The 21,649-nt window shown below is 48.4% G+C and overlaps 2 protein-coding genes across 4 annotated transcripts in view; one reads left to right on the forward strand and one right to left on the reverse strand.

Annotated features, from left to right (window-relative positions):
- LOC144152252 (uncharacterized) overlaps positions 1-21,649 on the reverse strand; it is a 253,626-nt gene that overhangs the window by 226,620 nt on the left and 5,357 nt on the right. The window lies entirely within an intron of this gene.
- The window catches only part of LOC144152251 (uncharacterized), a 72,719-nt gene that overhangs the window by 37,197 nt on the left and 13,873 nt on the right, over positions 1-21,649 (forward strand). For all 3 annotated transcript variants that reach the window (XM_077683485.1, XM_077683484.1, XM_077683483.1), the window contains exons 3-6: positions 6,852-7,217; positions 9,789-10,896; positions 18,088-18,152; positions 19,982-20,311. In XM_077683485.1, the coding sequence (XP_077539611.1) occupies positions 6,852-7,217; positions 9,789-10,896; positions 18,088-18,152; positions 19,982-20,311 (1,869 nt within the window). The remainder of the gene's footprint in view (positions 1-6,851; positions 7,218-9,788; positions 10,897-18,087; positions 18,153-19,981; positions 20,312-21,649) is intronic.

Genomic DNA, 21,649 nt, shown 5'->3' on the forward strand with positions numbered 1-21,649 from the left:
CAAGCCTCGCGTGATCACAAAAACGATGTCTCTTTGAGCAAACACGGCGCAGTGGTAAGACAACGAGATTCTAACGGGCAAGATATAATCTATGATGATGGTAAGGAGAGAAAACAATGTAAACAAACAAAAAAAAAACTCTGAGGGATCGTTGGTTCACGGTTGGTCACTACCCTGCTGTTGTATGCACAGCATGCTGGGAAGGCTGAGATGATTCAGTTCTTGGGGTAGTTGTGCGAAGGACGCGTCCGGTTCTTGGCCTGTTAGAGCAACGGCCTTGTGCCGTGAGGACGACGTCCGGCGCTTGACCTGCCGTAGTCGTTAGCGTCCGTTGCTCCAACCGAGCTCGCTTGACTAGATTGCACGCTCACGCGACCTGACGTCACCTCCGGGCGCAACCCCGCTTGCTCAGATGTAAATCCTGCGACCAACGGTTGCGTCAGGTCAGGCCATGTGGCTAGACATCAACATAGGCTGCAGGATTAAAGAGACATCTTTGCTCCTCATCCTCCACCCTCGTAAAAGATTACACACAAGCACACATGCTCGCACATGCACAAACATACGTATACAGCCAAAAGCAGTTTGCTCACTGACTACCCCGAAACGCATTTCGAGGCGTGGAGAGCTGGGTACGTCAACATGCACCCTAGTTGTATGAACTCGTCAGGAACTACTGAATAAGGCGTTAAACCCTATAGACAGAGTTCTTGTTCGAGATGAAAAACTCCGCGGCACCTCCCTCGTATTAGGAGAGACATCTTATAAACGGCAATGAACATCAGCTACGTATGCACATGCGGTCTACAGGCACCCCTTGGATCCATACTTGAGTCGCCGTGGTTTACCCAATATGATAGGCTTATAAAACCTCACGTATATGCGTGCTAACTTTGCACGCACAACATCGTCATAACTCCCATACAAAAATAAAATCTCGCGTTCCAGCCTACATATAAACATAACCGCAAAACCATAATGTGCTGCCCTTATAATAATCGTTCAATGGCAGTCATAAAAGGTGTAAACGTGAAAAGTGGAGGCCCCAGTCAGCGCTAACGGTACACCCAACCTTTATGTGCAAACTGCTACCCTAAGCGGTTTTCTCGAGCATTCAGTGGGTGGCTTGATACGAAGTAAACAACACTGCGTCAGCGCTTCAAAATTCAGCCCGCTCAACTATCAGCCAGCAACAAGATAGAACGTAAACTTTCGGCGCACAGGCTGTCGTTGCAGACCGCACACGCGTCCACGCGCGCGCGCAGGCCTTCGCGTGCTGTCGACGCACCGGAACGAATCGCCCAACGTGCATCACGCAAGGGCTCAATTAAGGGGAGAGCAGCGACTCGGCGCTTAGCGTCTCCTCGGCCATCAAGAGGGCGACCGTCGAGGGCTTCATACGCGAGCGGCACCGGCCAGTCAACCCGTTGCTCCCGAGATCGTTTTCGAGGCGTGCTTTCTGCTGTTATGTTGGTTGTTGCTTCGACCCTTGCTTTCGTGTGGAGCGAACCTTCTCCTCCAAGGCTGGCGCGTTGCTTCGTTTTATTCCTGCGAGTCACTCGCTTACAGCCTTTATAGCGGACTCTCGGCGCATGGCCGTGGCAAGTAAATACCGCCTTTGAAGCTGTCTAACCTAGACTCGAAAAAATAATTAAAACTACGAAGCAAGATTTATGCAACGCTGCGTACACACTATGTCGTGTTTATTGCTCTCACTAGACCTAATTCCGCTTTTGATTCATTGTTTGTGGAGCTTAACGCGCCGACACTTCACAGGCGATGAGGCGCGCCGTAGTGGAGGGCTCCGGATTAATTTTGACCACCTGGGGTTCTCTAACATGCGCGGAAATCTCGTACACACGGGCGTTTTCGCTTTTCGCCTCCATCAGAAAAGCGGCCGCCGCGGCAGGGAATCGAACCCGCGTCCTCGTGCTCAGCACCACAACTCCTCAGCCACTGAGCCATTGCGGCGGGTTAATATCGGTTTGGTGTTGACACTAAGCTAGCTGCCGCCTTATGTGGCTCCATATCTATGGGTGTCCTTTAACTTTGAAATGATTTAGGGTTGAACGAAATACAAAGAGCTTATTATGAGGCTCAGCGTCATTAAAGGAGAATCGGCAGTATGATGTCTCAGCCGAAGCGACAACCGCACAAGTTGCGGCCCTGAGAAACTGTATTCTGCTTGCCTAACCATCAAAAGCAAGTGTGTTTAAATGCAAGTTATCGAAGGTCTGAGTTAGATTTCGATAGATTATCAACACTGCCAAAGGAATAACGTGTGTATTATTTTGCTTTAACAAAGGCCCCCTTTGCAGCTGATACCAGCCGCTTCGCATTAGTCTCAAAATATTTAAGCCGGTTTTCATTCGAGAGCTTCGGAGAGGTCTTTGTTTGATAACGGAAACAGCTCCCCGCAACGAAGAAACGGCCGTGTTCGTTTGCCCTCGAATCTTCGCCCAACATAATTGTTCAGTGACAAGGGCTAATCGATCATCAACCGTTATCTCCGCGTGTTACACCGCGGCACCGGCGGCGCCAGAGCATTGCCGACCGTAAAGCCAATCGATTACCGAACTGTGGTACTGTTCTCAGGTCTTCCGGTCACGAGAAGAAAGCTCTCGCGAGAGCGGAACCGCAATAAGAGCGGGCGAAAACGTTCGTATACACTGTAGTGTTCGCGGCGAAGTGTGCAATCTCCGTCGAACAATCACCTTCCCACGGGAAGTGCGCGTTTGCCGCTGGGAGAAGCGCCCGGCGGTCTCGAAACCCGTCCTCCAAGGCAGCGTCGTGAGCCCGCCTCTATTATATTATACCACGTGGCGCGGGTCAATGTCGCCCTTCGGTGCGCGTACACGGAATCGACGGGCGCAGTTTGGAAGAGAAGAAGACCGCTATGCTGCCTGCGCGTCCCACTTATCGGAGGCGGTCTATGCACGGCCCAGCATCGGCAAGGGTTCACGTGCCCGCGGACGAGGTGAATACTTATTGGAGGGGACGGGTCTGTACAACACGCCGCCGTCTATTACAGCCTGGCTACCTTCGAGACGGCCTCTTCGTTGCATACAAACGCCGCCCAGCTGCGGTAAATCAATGAACCGTATCATTTCGTTCGCGGTTCGCTAAACGCAACGCTGGGGCGCGGAACGAAATGATACAAGGGGTTAAACGCGGATCAACATCGATGAAAGGGAATTCGGACGCTGGCGCGCTTGGCCGCTCAATCGACCACCGTAAGCGCGTGCCCACTTCAATGAGAAATGGAAAAAAAGCGAATGTTGGATTCTCCGCTTGCAATAAGCTAATAGTTTCAAAAGGACGGTGTGGAGAATGTTAACATGTAACATTTCGTATGGGTGGGTTCGCCATACTCTTTGCCTTCGTAAAAAGTTCTTTTTTTGCTGAGTAAGCATTGGGATGGGGGGGGGGGGGGGGGATTTAAGACCTTCACTCATTCCTCGATTTGCGTTTCATTGTCTAAAGTATTGCTGAATCAGCTATTAGAAAGAACGAGCATCTTGCTTTTTTTTTTTTTTTCAACGAGGTTACGCATCATACGCGTCTAACTTCACTTTCATCCCTTGCATTCAACCACCCTAGCCTACAGTTAGGCTGTCCAGCAGTACTTTCACCCATGAAATCGCGTATGCAGCGTGCTTGATTTATTTAGACACATAGAACACATGCAGGCGTCATGTGGCGCATGTGGCATGTGGCGCCTGTGGCATGTGGCGCCTGCATGTGTTCTATGCGCCTATTCCGTCTTCGTCTCTTTAGCGCCCATTTTATTCTTTACAGTAAGCATGAACCAACTAGCTCAACAAGTTTTGTTTATTTAATTGCTCGCAGTTGCATCCAAGAAGCCCAGTCCACAACTATGCCCTTCCGTAATGCAACTCTCCGTTTTTAAGCACCCCTTTTTTCCTTTATCTCACAAGGGGGGAAAACGGACACAGGAGGCAGGAATTCCTTCCTGTCAGCTAGATTAGCCCGCTAGCAAGGCTCGTGTTAATAGCCAGCGCATCTTCCTCGGCTATAACCATCCTCGAAGTGGCGGCCGCGGGGTGTCAGACAATGGCAGCGCGACAGCCTTCGCAGTGTCGCTCTTTTGTCTCGAGGCGCGCATCTTCCCGGGCCGGCCACTTGTGTGGCATCTCGGCCGAGCCCTTGCTCCTGGTTCCACGTATAGGACGCGGCCCGGTTCCCGCGAGTCTCGCGCTTCCGCAGCCGACGCATCCACCACCGCCGGGGCCCTCTCATTCATCGCGTCCGTCCGTTCCCGTTCCGCATTCGGGCTAGTTTCTGCGTGAGAACCACTTTTAGCACACTCTCACGTTTTCGCCGCCTCTCGCCCTCGCTATCCCTGTTTTCGGCTCTTTCTCGGTCGAGGCCGCAAGACGGTGTCGTCGCCGGGGTCAAACCAGGCATCAACGCTCGCTTTCGTTTTTTTTTTTTTTTCCGCACTCCTTCTCTTTTCCTTGCCGGTGCCCTTGTTCCGTAACGCTACGTTCCAACCTCCGGCACTGAGACGTTCGGCGCCCTCCTCGAACAGGTTGATTGACTAGCGCGTGCGTGCGCGTTGACATTCAATTAATGCCGCGGCTCCAACGCGCTGAACTTGCCTTCCATCGAACGAACCGTGAAGTCGCAGGCGTCCAGCGGAGTGATTAATGAGGACGCGTACACGCCACGGCATCTCGCGAAAATACCAGCCTCTCTCGAAGGCGCAAAGCATATATTCCTCGCCCTGGCTTCCAATGATGATGTCCTGGGCTGAATGAAGTCGCGTAGCTCGTTTGTTTCGTTGTTTTGACCCAGGTAACGTCCTCGATCGCGACGACATCTGTCTAATCGCTACTGTGGCCACAAATCAAGCTGGTACTGTCTTCGCGAACAAGGCCGGCGCAGCAGAGTCGCTTATTTCTGAGTCTCCTGCTTTCAATTAACAACCGCAGAGCAACGCAGCTGTTACGGCCGCCTCAGAGGTGGTTACTTTGTCTCGACACGGTTCCTGCCTCATTGCGATGGGGTGCTGAGGTTCTTCGGCTAACGAGATGAGGGGAGTGGGGTAGTCGGTGCAATTAGCGTGGAATTAATTGCCACGCGAACTTAATCGTACGGCGTGATCTTTGTCACGCGCGCCAACGACTCCCGAACCTTGTTGACATCTTTAAATAGAAAGGGCAAGCGATGCGAGGCCCACTTCTGAGGGTTTATTTGCAGGGCGCGTGTAAGTACTAAAGGAAGCAGTGTAAAGGTAAGCCGGAATAGAGGAAGTTGCGGTGGAGGTGACGCTACTTAGCTCCAACTTCACCTGTGTCGTGCGTCGGATATAGTAGCGGGAGACTGGGTAATTACTCTGCGCATTTTACACACCCCACCTTTGAGCTTTTCACGATATTCCGGTCTGTGCCGACGGGCCCTTGCATTGAAATGTTTGCATATTCATTGCGCTTGTGCAGCAGGAATGGCGAATTTCGAGATTTTAAGGAAATTTTGCCGCTAGACGTACAGAGAGATTTTAAACAAAGGGATAAAAATAGTAATCTTAGCTTATATTCTTGTTTCCGTGTTACCGACGTGGCCAAAAACCAGGATTGTTAAGTAGCGCATTTTTTTTTGCGAATTCGTTAGTTATTGTCGATCAGTCCGAATTAAGTTCAATTTTTGTGAGATCAATGTTAAATTGCATTTTAATGCATCAACCCTTTCAGGTACGAATTTTGTTTTTCCAGCAAGACAATGTTTTCGGGTTTTTTTTTTTTTTTACCTTTTGGGTCCCCATAAGCCCACAGACAAGAAATAGCGCAGGTAGTGCAAGTATTATTTGATCTATTATGAGGCAAGTAATTTGAACACCTGTTAATTAAAAATTTTATATTGAGCAGGAACGTCTTTTTTGCGTGGTTTCCTCAACGTAATGACCACATGACCATACAAACAAGAAATTAGCTTCGTAATGCAGGTATTTATAGATTTACAAGCTTGGGTATAAAACTGAGACCTCTGTTTTTTTTTTTTTTTTTTTTTAAGCAGGAACGTCGGAATTTTGACTTCACCGGACCTTCTCCTTTGTGGCGCCCAGCTCCGCTAAACGCAAAAACGGCGACGTCTATCGCAATTGGCATCACTGAAGAATAATTCCACAGAAAACCAGCAGTTTTGGTTTCGATGAATTTTTATGTGATGGCGTCAATTAACACCCCTTAGGGCCGAAAGGGTTAATATAGACATTAAACGAAAGATGGAGTTGTTACAACGGCATTAGTCCGATCATTTCGCCGAGAATGCTAGTCTTAGTTTTAGTGCGGAAAAAAGGACCCATGGCCCAAGTTTTGGGGAATGGGTCACTAGGAAAATCGGAGATGGGGATCAGTACAGGGGAAACAGTAAACTTTTGAGAGTCTTCAAAGGTTCTGTGAAGAGGTCTTTCGTCTGTCTTGGTTCAGTCTTGGAACTGATATGCGAGCGATGCAGTGTAGGGTCTGTACACATAGCGTCCGTCCAGAAAAAAATGTTACTAACGTTCTGGTTGCGGGTTAGTGGTGCAACGAGAATGTTACCTAATCGGCAATGCTCTTGCGTCTTCAAAATTATGGTATAACGCATCCGGAGTTCACTAGTCCCTTTGAATTTCACGTGAAGCCGTGGCAGCCAGGAAAGTGTGACATCGATACCGTCACCCATGGTATAAAGCAAAGGGAGATCTAGAATGACTGCAACGATGAAATTCCCCCCATGTTTTCACCACTTGACCTGAAGATACCTCCCTCAAAGGAAAGCTTATCCGCAGGATTTCACGCCTTCGCATAATGAAATAACCGCGTGCTCCGTGTTTGCTTTTGGCGCAGCCCACACATGAGGACCTGCGCGAGAGCATCAACTCTCCCATGCCGTACGGCTTCAAGTACGAGGCGGTCGGCGAGGACGGCGGCGGCCACACGCGCCAGGAGTCGGCCGACGGCTCCGGTCGCGTCGTGGGCTCCTACAGTATCTTCACGCCGGAGGGCCTCCTGAGGCGGGTCTTCTACGAGGCCGACGAGAACGGCTTCCGCGCCCACATCGAGACCAACGAGCCCGGCACGAAGACGTCCAATCCGGCGGACGTCACCATCGTCTCGACGGCCGGCGGGGCCGCCACCGCGGACCAGCCCCTGCCCAACGCGGCCACCACGCGGCCCGTCAAGACCACGTTACCGGCCGACGGCGGCGTGACCGTGAGTTGTCCGTATACTCTCGCATGCATGCATACGAGGCTCGCAGTCAACGCACGCTAAAGCGCATGCGCCGCTTGAAAGGCGATTAGACTCTTCCGTCTTGGCTCCCTGCGGCTAGCCGTGTGCTTGGCACGGAGCGAATCCTGGATTCTGGAAACGAGTTCATGGCTATATGTTTGCGTGCAGGGGGATGAGTCAATCGCTTTGAAGTTTCCGTGACGAGTCACTTAAGGAGGCGGTCTTCGGCGTGCTGCAGCAGTCGAATCTTGTAAGGTCAGCAGGTCTTAGGGCACGTGTCAGCTGTCACTTTCTTTGATGAAGTACTTAACATCCTACGTATTATGTACAGCTTTTTTGCGCGGCGAGGCCCAGTTTTACATTTGCTTCATCATGGCTACTAATGCGCAAAGTCGCAGCTAAGGTGCACTGCGAGTGGAGAAATAATGATTAAGGCAATAATAGCAATGCTGTTTTTATGACATAGAAGGGGTTCTGGCTCTTGTTCAGCCAGTATTATATCGACAAAATGCAAGTGGTTAACACAAATACTAACATCAATGTTGAGCGCTACAGTGGCGTTTATTTTAAAAAATTCTGGATCGGAAAATATTATTTTAATTATGTGGCACCTTGCCCCCAAATGTAGAACCTGCAGCACAAATAAAAAAATATTAAGGTAGCTTGAGAAATCTTTTCGAAAATTTAACAAAATTCACGCAAACTTTGTTACAACAGTCCGTCATCCAACAGTGGACGGCTGCTGTGCCTAAGGTCATCTTATAATAATCATCATTACCATGCATCATCATCGTGTACACTGCAGCACGAAGAGCTCATCCACAAATTACAACCGCTGATATCCCGGCTACGAGAATTCATCGTTGATTCACTCCGAATTTTCATATCAAGCTGTTTGTCTTCCCTTACTTCTAGTCCCGCCATTTGTCATCCATTTTGCTACCCCGGTTGTCTGTTTTCCGCATTGCATGCCTGGCCCAACTGCAGTACTTCTAAAAATTGACCTACAATCTTTTCTACCTGCATTTATTGCCTAGTCCATGACGCTCCTTGCTTATTCCGAAGTGTTACTCCTATCATGCTTCTTTCTATGGTCCGTTGGGCTGGCGCATGTTTTCTTCGGGGGTGCTTGTTTCACCCCAAGCAAAAGTTTTGCCTGCTAAGGTAGCAACGGAAGCGTTGGTTGTAAACCGTTTCTTTCGGTGGCAGAATTAACCTGCTGTTAGGGACAGAGCTAACTTACACGGAGGCTTGTTACGCTCCGTGGATTTCCCAGTTACCTAGCGGTAATTTTATCCACTGGCAAGTTTGCTAAGTCATTTTATAGGCGAGTGGTCCCTGAGGCACTTAGAGAATAATCTCCTCGGATTGATAGTATCCGGGGTATTCAGTATCCGCGACAGCTTCATTACGCTTAAGAAATGACAAATATTGGAAAACCTATACACGTTTCCCAAATTCGCATAGCCCATTCCTCACTGTTATAAAATAAATCGGCAAAAACCAGGTCTCGAGTTAATAATCATTAAATAGGTACTCAAACAATTATTTTCGCATCAGAAATGTCATGTTTGCTTATGGTTGTGGTCGCTAAAAACTAGTTTTTATGTGTAGAAGTAGAATTACCTTATTTCAAGTTTTACCTCAAAAAGGCAAAACGGCGGAAGGAAGGCAAGAGGTGTTGCAACCCCTGACGGAGGCCACCCCCCCCCCACCCCCCTTTTAAAAAGAAACAATGAAAACAATATAAAATTACAGAAATACTGTATACAATACAAACAAAAACAAAATAAGGACACTGAGGACTCAACTGTGTACATAATAGGGTTGAAAATGTGAAACAAAGGACAAACTTTATGTACCACCCCTGCTGACCCCGGTGGAGTGCCGCCCAACCACTAAAAAATATAAATAAACGTTTTCCCTCCTCCATCCTTGCCTTCATTAAAAATAAAAGAAACTGTACAAGTCGGAGCCAGTGACCATTCAAGACAATTCGTGAACTTCTTCATTCCACTGGTTTGTCTTCATAAGGTAGCATTTCCTGAACATATTTTTTTAATGAGAGGTGAAGCCCCGTAAGGGCTGTCAGCGTCTCCTGTTGTCGTCGTCGTCTCATGTAGGCGCGGTACTAAAACACCCGTACACTCGTTTTCCGATGCCTCGCTCTAGAACGTAACGCGTACTAAAAGAACAGTGTATAATGGATAAAACTGGTTCAAAATAAACTAACAAGATTTAAAGATTTGTGGAACGCTCCCTGCCCGCTTCAGAAATTGTCAAGCACAATCACAAGCTGCTTGTAGACGGGTTACAATTTGTGTAGCACTCAAGTACCCGCCACCAGCTCTAGATACTAGGTCTGATCGGGTCGGGTGGTCGGTCGAAGCAAGAAAAGGCATACTCGGTGCCGGGGTCTTATTGATCACCGAGGACGAGCCCCCAGGGCGAGGCGCGGACATTACACTGCGCTCGTGTTATTAAGGTATTATTAAGGCAGGACCTCAAGAGGGAATAATAAACCTGAAATTTCTTCCTTATTACACTTCGCAGAAACCGACACCCGAAACAACGACCAGCCTCCCTCCCGGCTACGTGCTTCCCGAACGCTACAGGCCAAATGCCTCCAGGCGACCCAACGGCGCTGAGCTCCTCACCTCACGGATACTAACCCTGGATCAGCCTGTTGACGGGGAGCTCTACCCAGGACGGCCAGGCTTCGAGTCTGACCTGAACCCGCAGGGCCCACCGAACAGCCTCCAGACGGGACCCCCGCCATCTGGCATCGTCCCCGTTGGTCCCGTCCAAATATCTCGTGTACCAGGTCGCCCCGGTGGTTCTCCCGGCTTCAGGCCTCGCCCACACATTAACTACGCGCCATCTAAGAACCCCTTCGGCCAGTTCGACGGTGGTGCGAACCGGTTCGACAGTCCTGCCCATCCTTCTTATGAAGGATCGTTTAGGATACCAGCGGGCTCGTCCGGAGGCATCTTCTCACCCTCCCAGGTAGCACCGAAAGACAACGCTGCCGGCCCCCAAGCCCTCGACCGTCCTGGTCAAGATGACAGAGCCCCATTTCCCCTGGATGGTTCCTCGGGGCCTTCGGCTCCAGGATCGAAGTCCACCTTCCCCACCGGAGTTAACGCAGGCTCCCCTCGCAACTTCGGATCCCAGAATCCAGCGTTCGACAACGCTGGGGCATTCCGTGGGGGCGCCGGTTCAGGCCAAAATCGGCAGCTGCCAGCGCTTGGAGCGCCGCTATTCACACGCATCACGCCAGGGTCTCCAAGGGTACCCGGACGAGTGGACTACGGTTCCCAGCCAAGCTATCCAGGGAGCTTTCAGCCAGGATCTCCAGGAGCATTTGGCGCTCCTGGGGGACAGACTGGCGGAAGAGCACCATCGTTTGGAACGAGAGGTCCCTTCAGTGGCCGTCCCGGTGTCCCCCATGGCGGCAGCGTGCCGGGGCTGCCTTCAGATTCCCCGAATGCTGGGGGACCTGGTGGATTCGGTGGACCTGGTGGATTCGGTGGACCCGGTGGATTCGGTGGACCCGGTGGATTCAGTGGACCTGGTGGATTCGGTGGACCCGGTGGACTGGGTAGACCTGGAGGGCCCGGCGGAAGCAGTCAACATGACTTTGGGCAACCATCGCTGACAGGTGAGACCTTTAGCCCATATTTAGGCTCACTGAATTAAGTAAAAATGGACTTGTGCTTGTTCGTTTCAGTTCTTCAGTTGCTTTACGATAGATGAGCGGGGTCGCCCAATATCAAAAATCGGTGTGCTTCGCCACAATGCACCTGAGTTATCAATCGCTGCGTCCAAGACAGGAAATGTGACGAAAATCGAAGGACACCTATGCACTTCGTATGAGTTCTGAATGTAAACCAATAATGTCAAATTGAAAGGCACTGTGTGCTCCTTGCAGTGTTGCGCAGCGAGAAATGTTTTTGAGTTTTACTCCGCGGTATCGGTGGTGTACTGGCTTAGACGGCCACCTTTCAGTACTGAGTGGCCTGGCTCGCTGGTGGTAAGGTGGTAAGCCCCTGCGGGAGTGTGCTGCACTGTGGTTACGAAACAATGAGATGCTCACACAACTGAAAATTCCAAGAGCAAGCATTGGTTAACACACCTCCCCTACCCTCGCCACAACTATTGGTCATCCCGGGTGCGTTGTGATGAAGCAGAAATACGAGCGTGGTTCTTGAAGTCGTCGATAAAATCCATGCATAAGAGGGTGGTGTTATCTGGACATGTGCGGTGGCTTTCTTCAGTTCAATAAGACTGGTACCGCAAATCCGGGGCCTGAATTCACGCGCAAAGCTGCGCTTTCTACAACCTTAACAGGGCCCAACGCTTCTGACGGTCACAAATGACCATAAAGTCCGGTGTCAATATTAGTCCAAAGCACTACCCGAGTATTCTTACCTGAGTGCCTGCTCAAAAAAACGGCACAAAAGGCTAAAACTCGTTCGAAAATCGCGAATGAAACCGTCTGCCAGACAATCTAGAAATGACAACACAGAATACGGTTTCCCGGTGGAAGTGAAGGTTAACCGGGTGCCGAGCCCGGTTTGCTACCCTTCACAGGTAGAATGAAGTGGCGCGTGTTAAAGTAGGTTACTACCTTCAAAAACGCATTTTTTGGAAAAGAAATGGCTTTCTTTTAATTTAGCATTTCAAAGATCCCGGTCTATTGAAGAATATTTAGCAAAAAAATGTGCTGTTATGTTAATCACTTCAAAAGTGGTGATCAATTTTTAAACCCCTCCCAGACGCATCCGAAGCCGAAACTGAAGGTTTCCGATTCCATAGCATCTGCCATATCGTCATAACTGTCTCTTCGTATATATGTTACGTAATGCTAATTTGTTTAGGTACATTCTAAAGCTTTCGGAAGCATTTTGTGGCACACTATGCATTCGATTTATTTCAAAATTTCCACTAGAGTGCAGTGGGTGGCACTCGCGTGTTCACACTGCGCGCATTTGCGTTGCCTTGCGTTTGCGTCTGGTTGTCTGTGCGTTTTCGTATGCCAGTTTGAACTCGCGGATTTAGTTCTAGCCTTGAAAGGAGACAATTATAGTACTTTGTACTCTGCAGTTACAGTTATAGTACGAGGAAAGCGTGCCTGACCACTGACTATCACCGTATGAAAAAGGCCGCACGTGAGTCAACTGTAAGACGCAAAACCGGCAACAACAACAAAAAAAAGGGCCATTCAGCTTGGTCAAAAGGAAATTGTGCCGGTTCCCAGGAGAGCGCAAGCTATGAGCCTGGCGCATTTTAGGCGCATTGACTGTTGTTGATTACATGTACAATTGGTCTGAGCCTTTAAACTTGATTTTTTGCATCCTACAGTTACGCGAACAGTGATAACCTTGCTTGTAGTAACTGTTTTCGTAGGAAAATTTGCATGCTGTTTCTTTACATATAAAACTATGCAACCAAGCAGAATGATAGAAAAATATTGATTACTTTTTATATTACGGCTAGTTGTGTGAAACCGAAACCTGCCGGATATCAATTTTTTCAGTTGTTTTATGATTATGCAACTTAGCTTAAAGATGTGATAATCGTGGAGGCTAGATGCACAGGTTATTACCCTCAGTACGTTCCTGCCAAGTCAAGTTTGAATCGCACCTACCATTTTGTCGTTATGACTGTTCGCGCAACGTTCATATTTTCCGCATTTTGATTTATATAAATTTTTTGCAATTTTATTTTTATTTTTTAGCAATTTTTATTTTTTTAGCAACTATTTTTATTTTTTTAGTCATTTTTAGCAATTTTACCATTTAAAATTTCTAACTGCATAAGCTTTACAAGCCAAAAATATAATTGTAAAGTTTGGGCTACACTTGTAAATATTTTTTTTTTTCGAAGGTGGTGACCTACCTTAAAACAGATCTAGGAAAACGAGGCAACCATGAGTGGAAAGACGTCATCAGTCACCCATAGTGAAAACGTTCACACAGGCCGGTAGGAAACGAAATCCTTAGGTCGCCTTCTGTAGAAGTGACGGTCGAGTACGAGCAGCTTTCGCGACACGCTCAGCCGGATCCCAGTGACGTCATCAGTGGAGAGGATTCTTTCACGTCTTCCTCGTTCACACGGAAGACGCACCGGAAGCGTAGCGCGCACGTGTTGGAAACGCCCACGCGAAGACGAGAACCCCTCGCAATGGGCTTAGCGTCACGCATCCTTCCATGCGCGTACAATAAGCCGTACGTCACAGCGAGTGATCAGCGGAAACAATGAAGCGCGCCCTCGTGTTTCAGGGGCCATTTTTATTTTCTAATGATTTCCTGCGTGTCGCAATGTTTTGTAAAGAGCGTGAGATAAGTGTTCCGTGGTCGCGTGACGTTTACTGTTTATATTGTTACGTTTCCTGCGCAAAGGAAAACATGCTTTCCATCCACCACATGATTTTCCTGCATTCATTCCGTCGTTAACAAATATTTGTTGGTAGCACATCTAAGGTAACAAACAGAAAGACTCCCGGAACTTTTCTGTGGGGCCGCAAGGTTGCAAAAAAGTTTGTTTTCGCTTTAGGTCGTTATATTCAGTGGACAAGATGTTTGATGGGCTTTCAAAAGCCACAGACATTTTGAAATCGCCTTTGCATCAGTCATTATGACCAATTTGGCTAAGCAATGCCGCAAACAGTGCAGAGATTTTTTGTGGGGGATTTATGTTGGCGTTTAGTTTAAAGCTTCACACGCCCGTATTCCGAGGGAACGATACAAACGACTTGTGTTATCAGAAATTCGTATTTTGCGATTTCTTTAGCATTGTTCTTACCAAGGAAGATCGAATGTCTGTTGGTCTCGGAAAATATATGTTCATTGTTATTATCTTGTCGACGTCCACTGCACGATTAATGCCTCTCTCATAAGCATCCAGTTACTGCTATCCCGTGTCATTTTGATTCGTTCTTCCCTAGGATTTTTTTTTATCTCGTTCCTCCCTAGAATTCTCTACCTGCGCTTGCTTCTGATACCATGCTGAGGACGAGGACGCGGGTTCGATTCCCGGCCGCGGCGGCCGCTTTTCTGACGGAGGCGAAAGGCAAAAACGCCCGTGTGTTCGAGATTTCGGCGCACGTTAAAGATACCCAAGTTGTCAAAATTCATCCGGAGCCCTTCTCTACGGCGCGCCTCACCGCCTGCGTTGCGTCGGTGCGTTAACCCCTACAATCAATCAACCTAGGTACTTGTAATACCGGCACTAGAAATTACATCTCAAAATCTCTGCCTGCGTTGGCAAGTACGTACATAAGAACCTCAACCACAACTTGACTCCGCTCTCTCTATACCCCTGTCGTGTAGATTGATTGATTGATTGATTGATTGATTGATTGTAGGGTTTTAACGCGCCGACGCAAAGCAGGCGATGAGACGCGCCGTAGTGGAGGGCTCCGGATGAATTTTGACCACCTGGGGATCTTCTGCGTGCGCCGAAATCTCGTACACACGGGCGTTTTTGCTTTTCGCCTCCATCAGAAAAGCGGCCACCGCGGCCGGTAATCGAACCCGCGACCTCGTGCTCAGCAGCGCAACGCCTTAGCCACTGAGCCACCGCGGCGGGTCCCTGTCGTGTTGCTGTTCACCTAAGCTAGAATGTCTGCAACGCGATTCTGTTCCGTACCGTACTAACGTACAACCCCTATTATGGACACCTACGTAGATTCCTGAACGTGATTCGCATTTTGGCGAGCACATATATCACAGGAAATGCACCTGGTGCAGAGCCGGGGGAGACACAGGGCAGAAATGTTCATTCGGCAGCCCAGTACTGCTTCCTGCACGAGAAGTGCTGACCGTAGCCTGCACATTAAGAATTCAACGGGTGCCATGAAGTTTCTCGTCGAATACTGCTTGAAAGCCATTTGCTGCCTTGTAATAAAAAAAGATAACGCTGTATCGTTTGAATTGCAGAAGTAGTAAACTATACTTGAATTGCGTTGTGAACTGGACTAACAAATCGGTTATTGTGCCAATTTCCCGAAGCTATTTTGCAAATGCCCAAATGAAATTTCAGTTTTACGCAACGACGCTACGCATATGGTATGAGGCGTGCCGTAGTGTAGGGCTGCAGATTAAGTTAGACCTGCTTGGGATCTTTTAGGTCAGCAGAAATATCGACACACCGGAGCGTTTGATTTCCGTATCCATCAGAAAACGGCCTATGCGGCCGGCAGTCCGACATGCTACTTCATTGTCAGTTGCGCGATGCCTTAGCCACTGGGCCACCCAAGCGAGTATTTAGGAATGCAAGATGTGCACCAAATTAGTACAATGTCGCAATAAAAGTATTATGGCGTAATTATAGTTGTATACGAGCACAATTACAGTGTTTTAATGCACACCGTGGTCGCTATGCCTGGCGGGCTATCGCAATCGCCCTCATTTTCCACCTCTGCGCTTACCATGTATGAAAGAGGGTCCTACGTTTAAGGCGTATTTATTGACCGGCAGAGGAAAAAGCAGCGGCATTTGCCTCGAATTATCACGGCGCGGGAATCATACATAGGAAGGATTTATGCGTAAATTTCAGAGATTAAAAGCGGGTTTCGTGGGTGAGGGGCCCAAATTAAGAAGGGCAGTGTAGCAGGAAATATGATGCGTAAGATAGGCCGAACGAGGCTAGTAGATAAAAAGATTTGATACGGAGGGACCACGCGGCGAAAGCAGATAACTATAAAAGCAGGAACTTTGGCGGAAAAGGAACGCCTCTAAGCAGGAACAGAGCGGTAGCCGTGGGCAAAGGCTTCCGTCCTGCCGTAGGCGGGTAGTGTCCTGCTCATAGTGACCATAATCAATGAACCCAATCCGCGTTGCCACTTCATCCGCTGAAATTTCTGAAATTTCTTCTCTGGCATCCCCGTCGTCAGTTTTGCGTCTTGGTAACGCAGCCTGCCTCCGCCGCGGAATTTTAAAGACGATGGTCTTTCTTGGGCTACTTAAACGAAGAAATTTTGGTCTGTCTGTACGTCTATTTGTCTGACTGTCTGTCTGTCTGTCTGTCTGTCTGTCGGTCTGTCTGTCTGTGACTCGATTCAGCCAGCCGGCCAAAGTGAAATAAATTCTGCGCAATAGTCTTATATACTCACAGCCAAATCTAACGTCTAAGTCCAGTGTCAGTGTTCATACTTGTCAACATTGTTGAACAAGAACAAGACATTACACAAATATAAGGCAGCAAATGAATCAAATGGCAGTAGCAACGAAAGGTTCCACTAGATGGGATTCACGTCCCTCTTGGAACGCTCGTGCAGTAGGGCACCGTGGATAAACGTTGTAGTCGGGTGCCTCGATTCACGCGCGTCTGCGCCGTAAGGCAGGGCTGGCATCGAGGCACCCGACTTGGAGCAGTGAAACGCGGTAAATTTAAATTGACCTGAGTGAACCTCTAGCGTGTTTTCTTTGGAGGAACGAGACGGAAAAGGAACAGAAGGAGAAGTGAGCGGAAAAGAGAAGAGAGGCCTTTACTTTGCAAGGGCGCCAGTCGACTATCATCTTTCGGCGATATTTGCAACCAAAGGAGCAGATATGCGCGGCCATTTTTTCTTCCCCTTTCGCGATCTCCTGTTCGATTCCCTTCGCACTAACTGTGCTGTGCTACGGACTCCGGGGCATATATTCTACACTGGTGAAGGGTGCCGTTGTCTTATACGGGTACTTCTAGAGCTTCATGTTTCCCCAGCTGATAGTCTTATGTTTGCGCTTGGAGGCAGGAGCTGTCGATGTCAACTTTAGAAACTTCTCCCGGATTCCCTGCGCAGATACGCTCTGACGTCTTGACTGCAATTGATGGCCACGCAATTTTTATTTCTCATTTTTCCCGTCACACTGTAAGTTTTTACCCCTCTCCTATTCTCTCCCCATTTTCTAGTTTTATAATTGACCCGCCCCCTCCCCCCTCTCATGTTATAGCACCCCACCCATGCATCTAGCCATTCTTTCGAAATGGTTCGTGACAACGTATTTGGAAAGCAGCAATGACTTCTCCTTCCTTCCTTTAACGATATATTTCCTCCCACTTCTCGCACTTATGATGAGGACGTTGGAACTTCAATGCATTCACGGCTTGTTCTAATTAAGAGACGACGATGTCATTTGAAGTCCAGGACTGTATTAACAGTATAAGTTTAGACTAGTTCGATTTAGAGAGGTAAGAAAACACAAAATGGGAGGGGAATGGGTCATGGTATGCAGTTCGACTCATGTGATGTCCAACAATTGCATCACATTTCCAAGCGAAGTAAAAACTCCAAGAAGAACAACGTGAGAAGGTGTGCAGTGCACCGGAGACGGAAGTGGCAAGCGATGACAGTCATGCGCTAGTTACATTGTCTGAAATTATTTTTGACTATATTCAGTTCCCTGTTTCGGAACAATAAATTTAAACAGGGTCAGTTTGGATCTTTCCTGGTCTTATTTGTTTCCTCCGCTAGAACCGTCCCCCCACACTGTTTACACGTCCCAACACGTGCACACACGTGGTGTGTGTGGTATGTGGTGTGTTCAGTAATCTGAAACTGCTGTAAACGGGGCCAGTGTTTTTTCGGAAAAAGCTAGCTCACAGTGTCTGACCAAGCGAATTTCTCTGGTTTTCCTCATCCTGTGCTGATGCAGTTTAACATCAGTTCGGGAGAGTGTTTCCAGCAAGCGCAAGCTTTGCTTTCCAATGAACGAAGTTTTCGGGATCAAGGTTTGGGCTACAGAGAAAAACATAATGATATAAATCCAACGTGGTTTTTAACTTCTCATTTTTACTTGTCAATGATTGCTGTCCTGAATTGCACCTGTGCTAAGAGTGCTTGCCTTGCTTTTTTTCAATGCAGGCCGTCAACCGCCTTCACCGGGAACGCCAGGCGCTAGACCAGGCTTTGATGGCGGGAGCAGCGAGGTAAGTGCGCAGCTGTGTAGGCACAAGTTAATACGAGTACACTATTTCAAAGCGAACTGAAAAAAATAGTAAAGAAAACCTTACTCTGAGAACACAAGAAACAACCACAGCATCTTTGTGCCATCGTGTCGAATCACAGCCATGTTTCCAGCGAAGCTGCTACTGCATCTTCCGTTCTCTAGCAAATGGCTCTAACTCCTCGAAGCACCTATAAGTGCCTTGAAGACATCAGTCAAAATTCGTAAAAACATGGCTACAAAATGATAACTGCACATTGAAGCTTTTGGGACTAAAGAGCAAGGTGTTACGTCGTAATATTTTAGGGCATTTGCTTTGGCGTGGTCGAGCTCGTCATTGCTCAAATTTCTGCGTAGGTTACCCTTTATCCGGAAACTCTACTGAGAGTTCTGACTTAGATGGCGTGGCCTGTTTAGTTTCCGCCACAGAGACATAATAACTAGGCTAATCTTGAAGCACTTTGTTTCTCCAAAATGCTAGTTTTAAGTCATTGGATACATTACGACAAGAAATGTCAGTCCTTGCCCCAATTCGGATGACATTTACCCGCACAATTTCGTCTAAACGTAGCGTCACAAATTTTCTTGGATGTTATTTATGGGCTGTGGCATTAAAAGCATCCTGTTCCGCATGCCCATCTCCCGAATGTTAGGTTCTGGCAAATAGTGCGGAGGCAGAAAAGTGGTGTACCTTTTTCGCTAATCGAATGATGGTCCAACAAAGCTGACCATCATTTCATTGTAGAATTACATTTCACTCGGCAAACAACATGAGTCAGCGACGGTCCCCTTGGTCCTCTCTGAAGCTACCACTCCTCTCTTTTTGATAGGCATCTGTATTCCTAAGGGACTTACAATGCCATCACAATCTCTTCCCATTTTAGCAATCAGCGGACTGAGAAAGAGTGATCTGTTCTGTCAACATCGACGAGGGAAATGAAAGATTCCAGCTCCAAAAGGCGTAATTCCAGTTTCCCCCACGCCTCACTAGCGTGAGCTCCGCAGTGTGAAGGAGTAATCTACTTTTCCTTTTAACATCGAGTGGATGTCGATGATGATGATGATGATGATGATGATGATGATGTTGTTGTTGTTGTTTAGAGGCTTCCTTTTTATAACGGGGTGGCGTTGCACAGCAACCACAGTCGTAACGCCACTGTACAATCAACTCACCGAAATAGTCACAAAATAGTCACGAAATAGCCACGAAATAGTCACCTGTCACATGTGGTTCACGCTATGAGCACCGTGCGGTGGGTATCCGCGTTAACTACTCCGGAGGACCAATTAACTCCTAATTCTAATGGCAGTTATTGTATTCACTGGCCCATCTTCCTTGGTGGGCATGTGTGGACTGAAGTGAAACTGAAGTGAGTCATCCGCTCGTGATGATCGGGGGGATCTGGCACTGCCCCTCTTGAAGACGGAATCCTTCGTGCCCATTGTAGATGTTGAAAGAACAGAAGGGGAATCCTACCCAATCTGAACCTGAAGCGACGGTGAATAGATCGCGCACGGCCTAATAAGAACCCTTGCTGTCTTCTTCAACTTGTGGTGACAGCTGCCACCGTCCTGGGCCTAATGCCCGTTGATGGGTGTGCAATAATTGTGGAAGTTTTTTTTTTTTTCTTTTTTATGAGGGGTCACGAAAGATTCTGGAAAAGCGACACCCTTCGCTTTTAAAAAATGGCGAAAGCAAGCCCATTGATAATTCCTGCGTTAGCGATGGGACAAGTGTGCACCAAACTTAAATTAATGGGACAGCCGCCTGCACCTGATGCGAAGTGCATGAACTCGTCTATTCCATTTTAGGACTCAAGCAACGAGGACGGGTTCGCCCCGAACGACCCCCGGCGGCCGTTCCTCTTTAGAAATGAGCCCCGACCTCCGGCAGCAAACCTGGGTCCATCGGGTCCCGGGAGTGTTGGTCCTGGCCGCGAAGGCGGCACCTACGCCATCCACGCGGACAACGGCAAGATCGACTCGGTAGACTTCCAGCCGGGAAACAGGCAGTTCCGAGGCCCCGGCGCCGGATTCGGACCTGGCCGAGGCAATGTGCAAGGACGACCCTTCCGGCGACCGTCGTTCGGTGGCACCCGGCGTGACGACCGTTTCAGGCCGTACAAGCCTCCCCCCATAGAGGTATGCGTGCAGACCAAGCTCTCTGTCCGGCAAGTGCATGCAGAGGTTTTCATGTCTACAGCATCACTCACACTTACTCACACTTTTTAGTTTTCATAGCGCACAGATGGGTCGCTCTTAGAGGCACGTAGAAGGGCGTACTTACACGTGCACGCCAAAAGGGATGAAAAATCAGCACTGCTTATTTATTTATTTATTTATTTATTTATTTATTTATTTATTTATTTATTTACACGAAAGTGTTTTATTCCCGGATACTCCAAGATTTCGATGACGTCATATCCGTCACGGAAATGACGCTAGCACGACGAACACAGGAAAACGCTAGAAAAAGTTTCATTGACGAGGGTGGTGCTGCCGTCTAGGAGAGGTGAAGCGAAGTAGTACATCACGATGCTAACAAGCGCCGACAGTAGGAGTAAGCCACGTCGTAGCGACGCCGACGGGCGAATCGACTGATTTGATGCGAAGAGAAACGCGAGCGGGTAGTGGAACGCGTTCGTGCGTGCACGGTTCAAGCTACAAATTCTACCTCTCGCGTTCCACAAGCGAGCTTGTCGCAACGCAACCGTCTGCCGTGTACGCCACGGAGACACCGCGAAGTGGTCGCATGTTTCCTGAAGCGACCCGCTAGCAAGACGTCGCTCACCAAGCGCACCGACAAGACAGCCGCCATCCCGCAAATGATGCTCCTTTCGCCGCAGATTTCGCTGCACATTTCACTTTCGTGCTTTACCGATTCCCATGACAGAGGGATCAACCACATTTTAGTTTATTGAGTGAGGGAGTGATAGGAAGGCGGTGGGTAGGTGAAACATGTTGTGAGGGCCACAAAATTGTGCAGGTCATTTTCGAGGCGTTTAGTAATACAGCGAAGCCTTGTTAATTCGTATTTCAAGTGACCGGAGGGAATGCCGAATGAACCGAGTGTCCGAACTATCGCGAGTTCAGTCATAGCAACTGAAAAATGCTTTCAGCATCACCAAACTTTTAATTTTTTTAAAGTCAGGGATTGCCGTTTGCTTCGCAGAGGTGGTGTGCGAGGAAATCACTATTTTGTGAACTTTCTGGAGGCGGTTCAGTCCTCGCACACTGTCCGGCGAAACCATGCAAATTTCATACAAGCAAAACCATGCAATCTCGTTAGTATCCCGTTCCCATCTCGAATTTCTTAGGTGCGCCTTTGATTTCTGCTCCTCTGCTGTTTCCCCACGTGAACTCGGTGGGGAGTCCAATTTAACCGAATTCCGGCCGAATCTGTGCTTTCAGCCACATAAAAATACAGAATTCGGACGGTACGAGACACCGCATCCGAATTAACCGAAATTCCGAATTAAC

The sequence above is a fragment of the Haemaphysalis longicornis genome, unplaced genomic scaffold (genome assembly GCF_048455015.1).
Source record: "Haemaphysalis longicornis isolate Haplotype H1 unplaced genomic scaffold, Haemaphysalis longicornis Haplotype H1 scaffold_9, whole genome shotgun sequence".
In the NCBI taxonomy this organism is placed as follows: Eukaryota; Metazoa; Arthropoda; class Arachnida; order Ixodida; family Ixodidae; genus Haemaphysalis; species Haemaphysalis longicornis.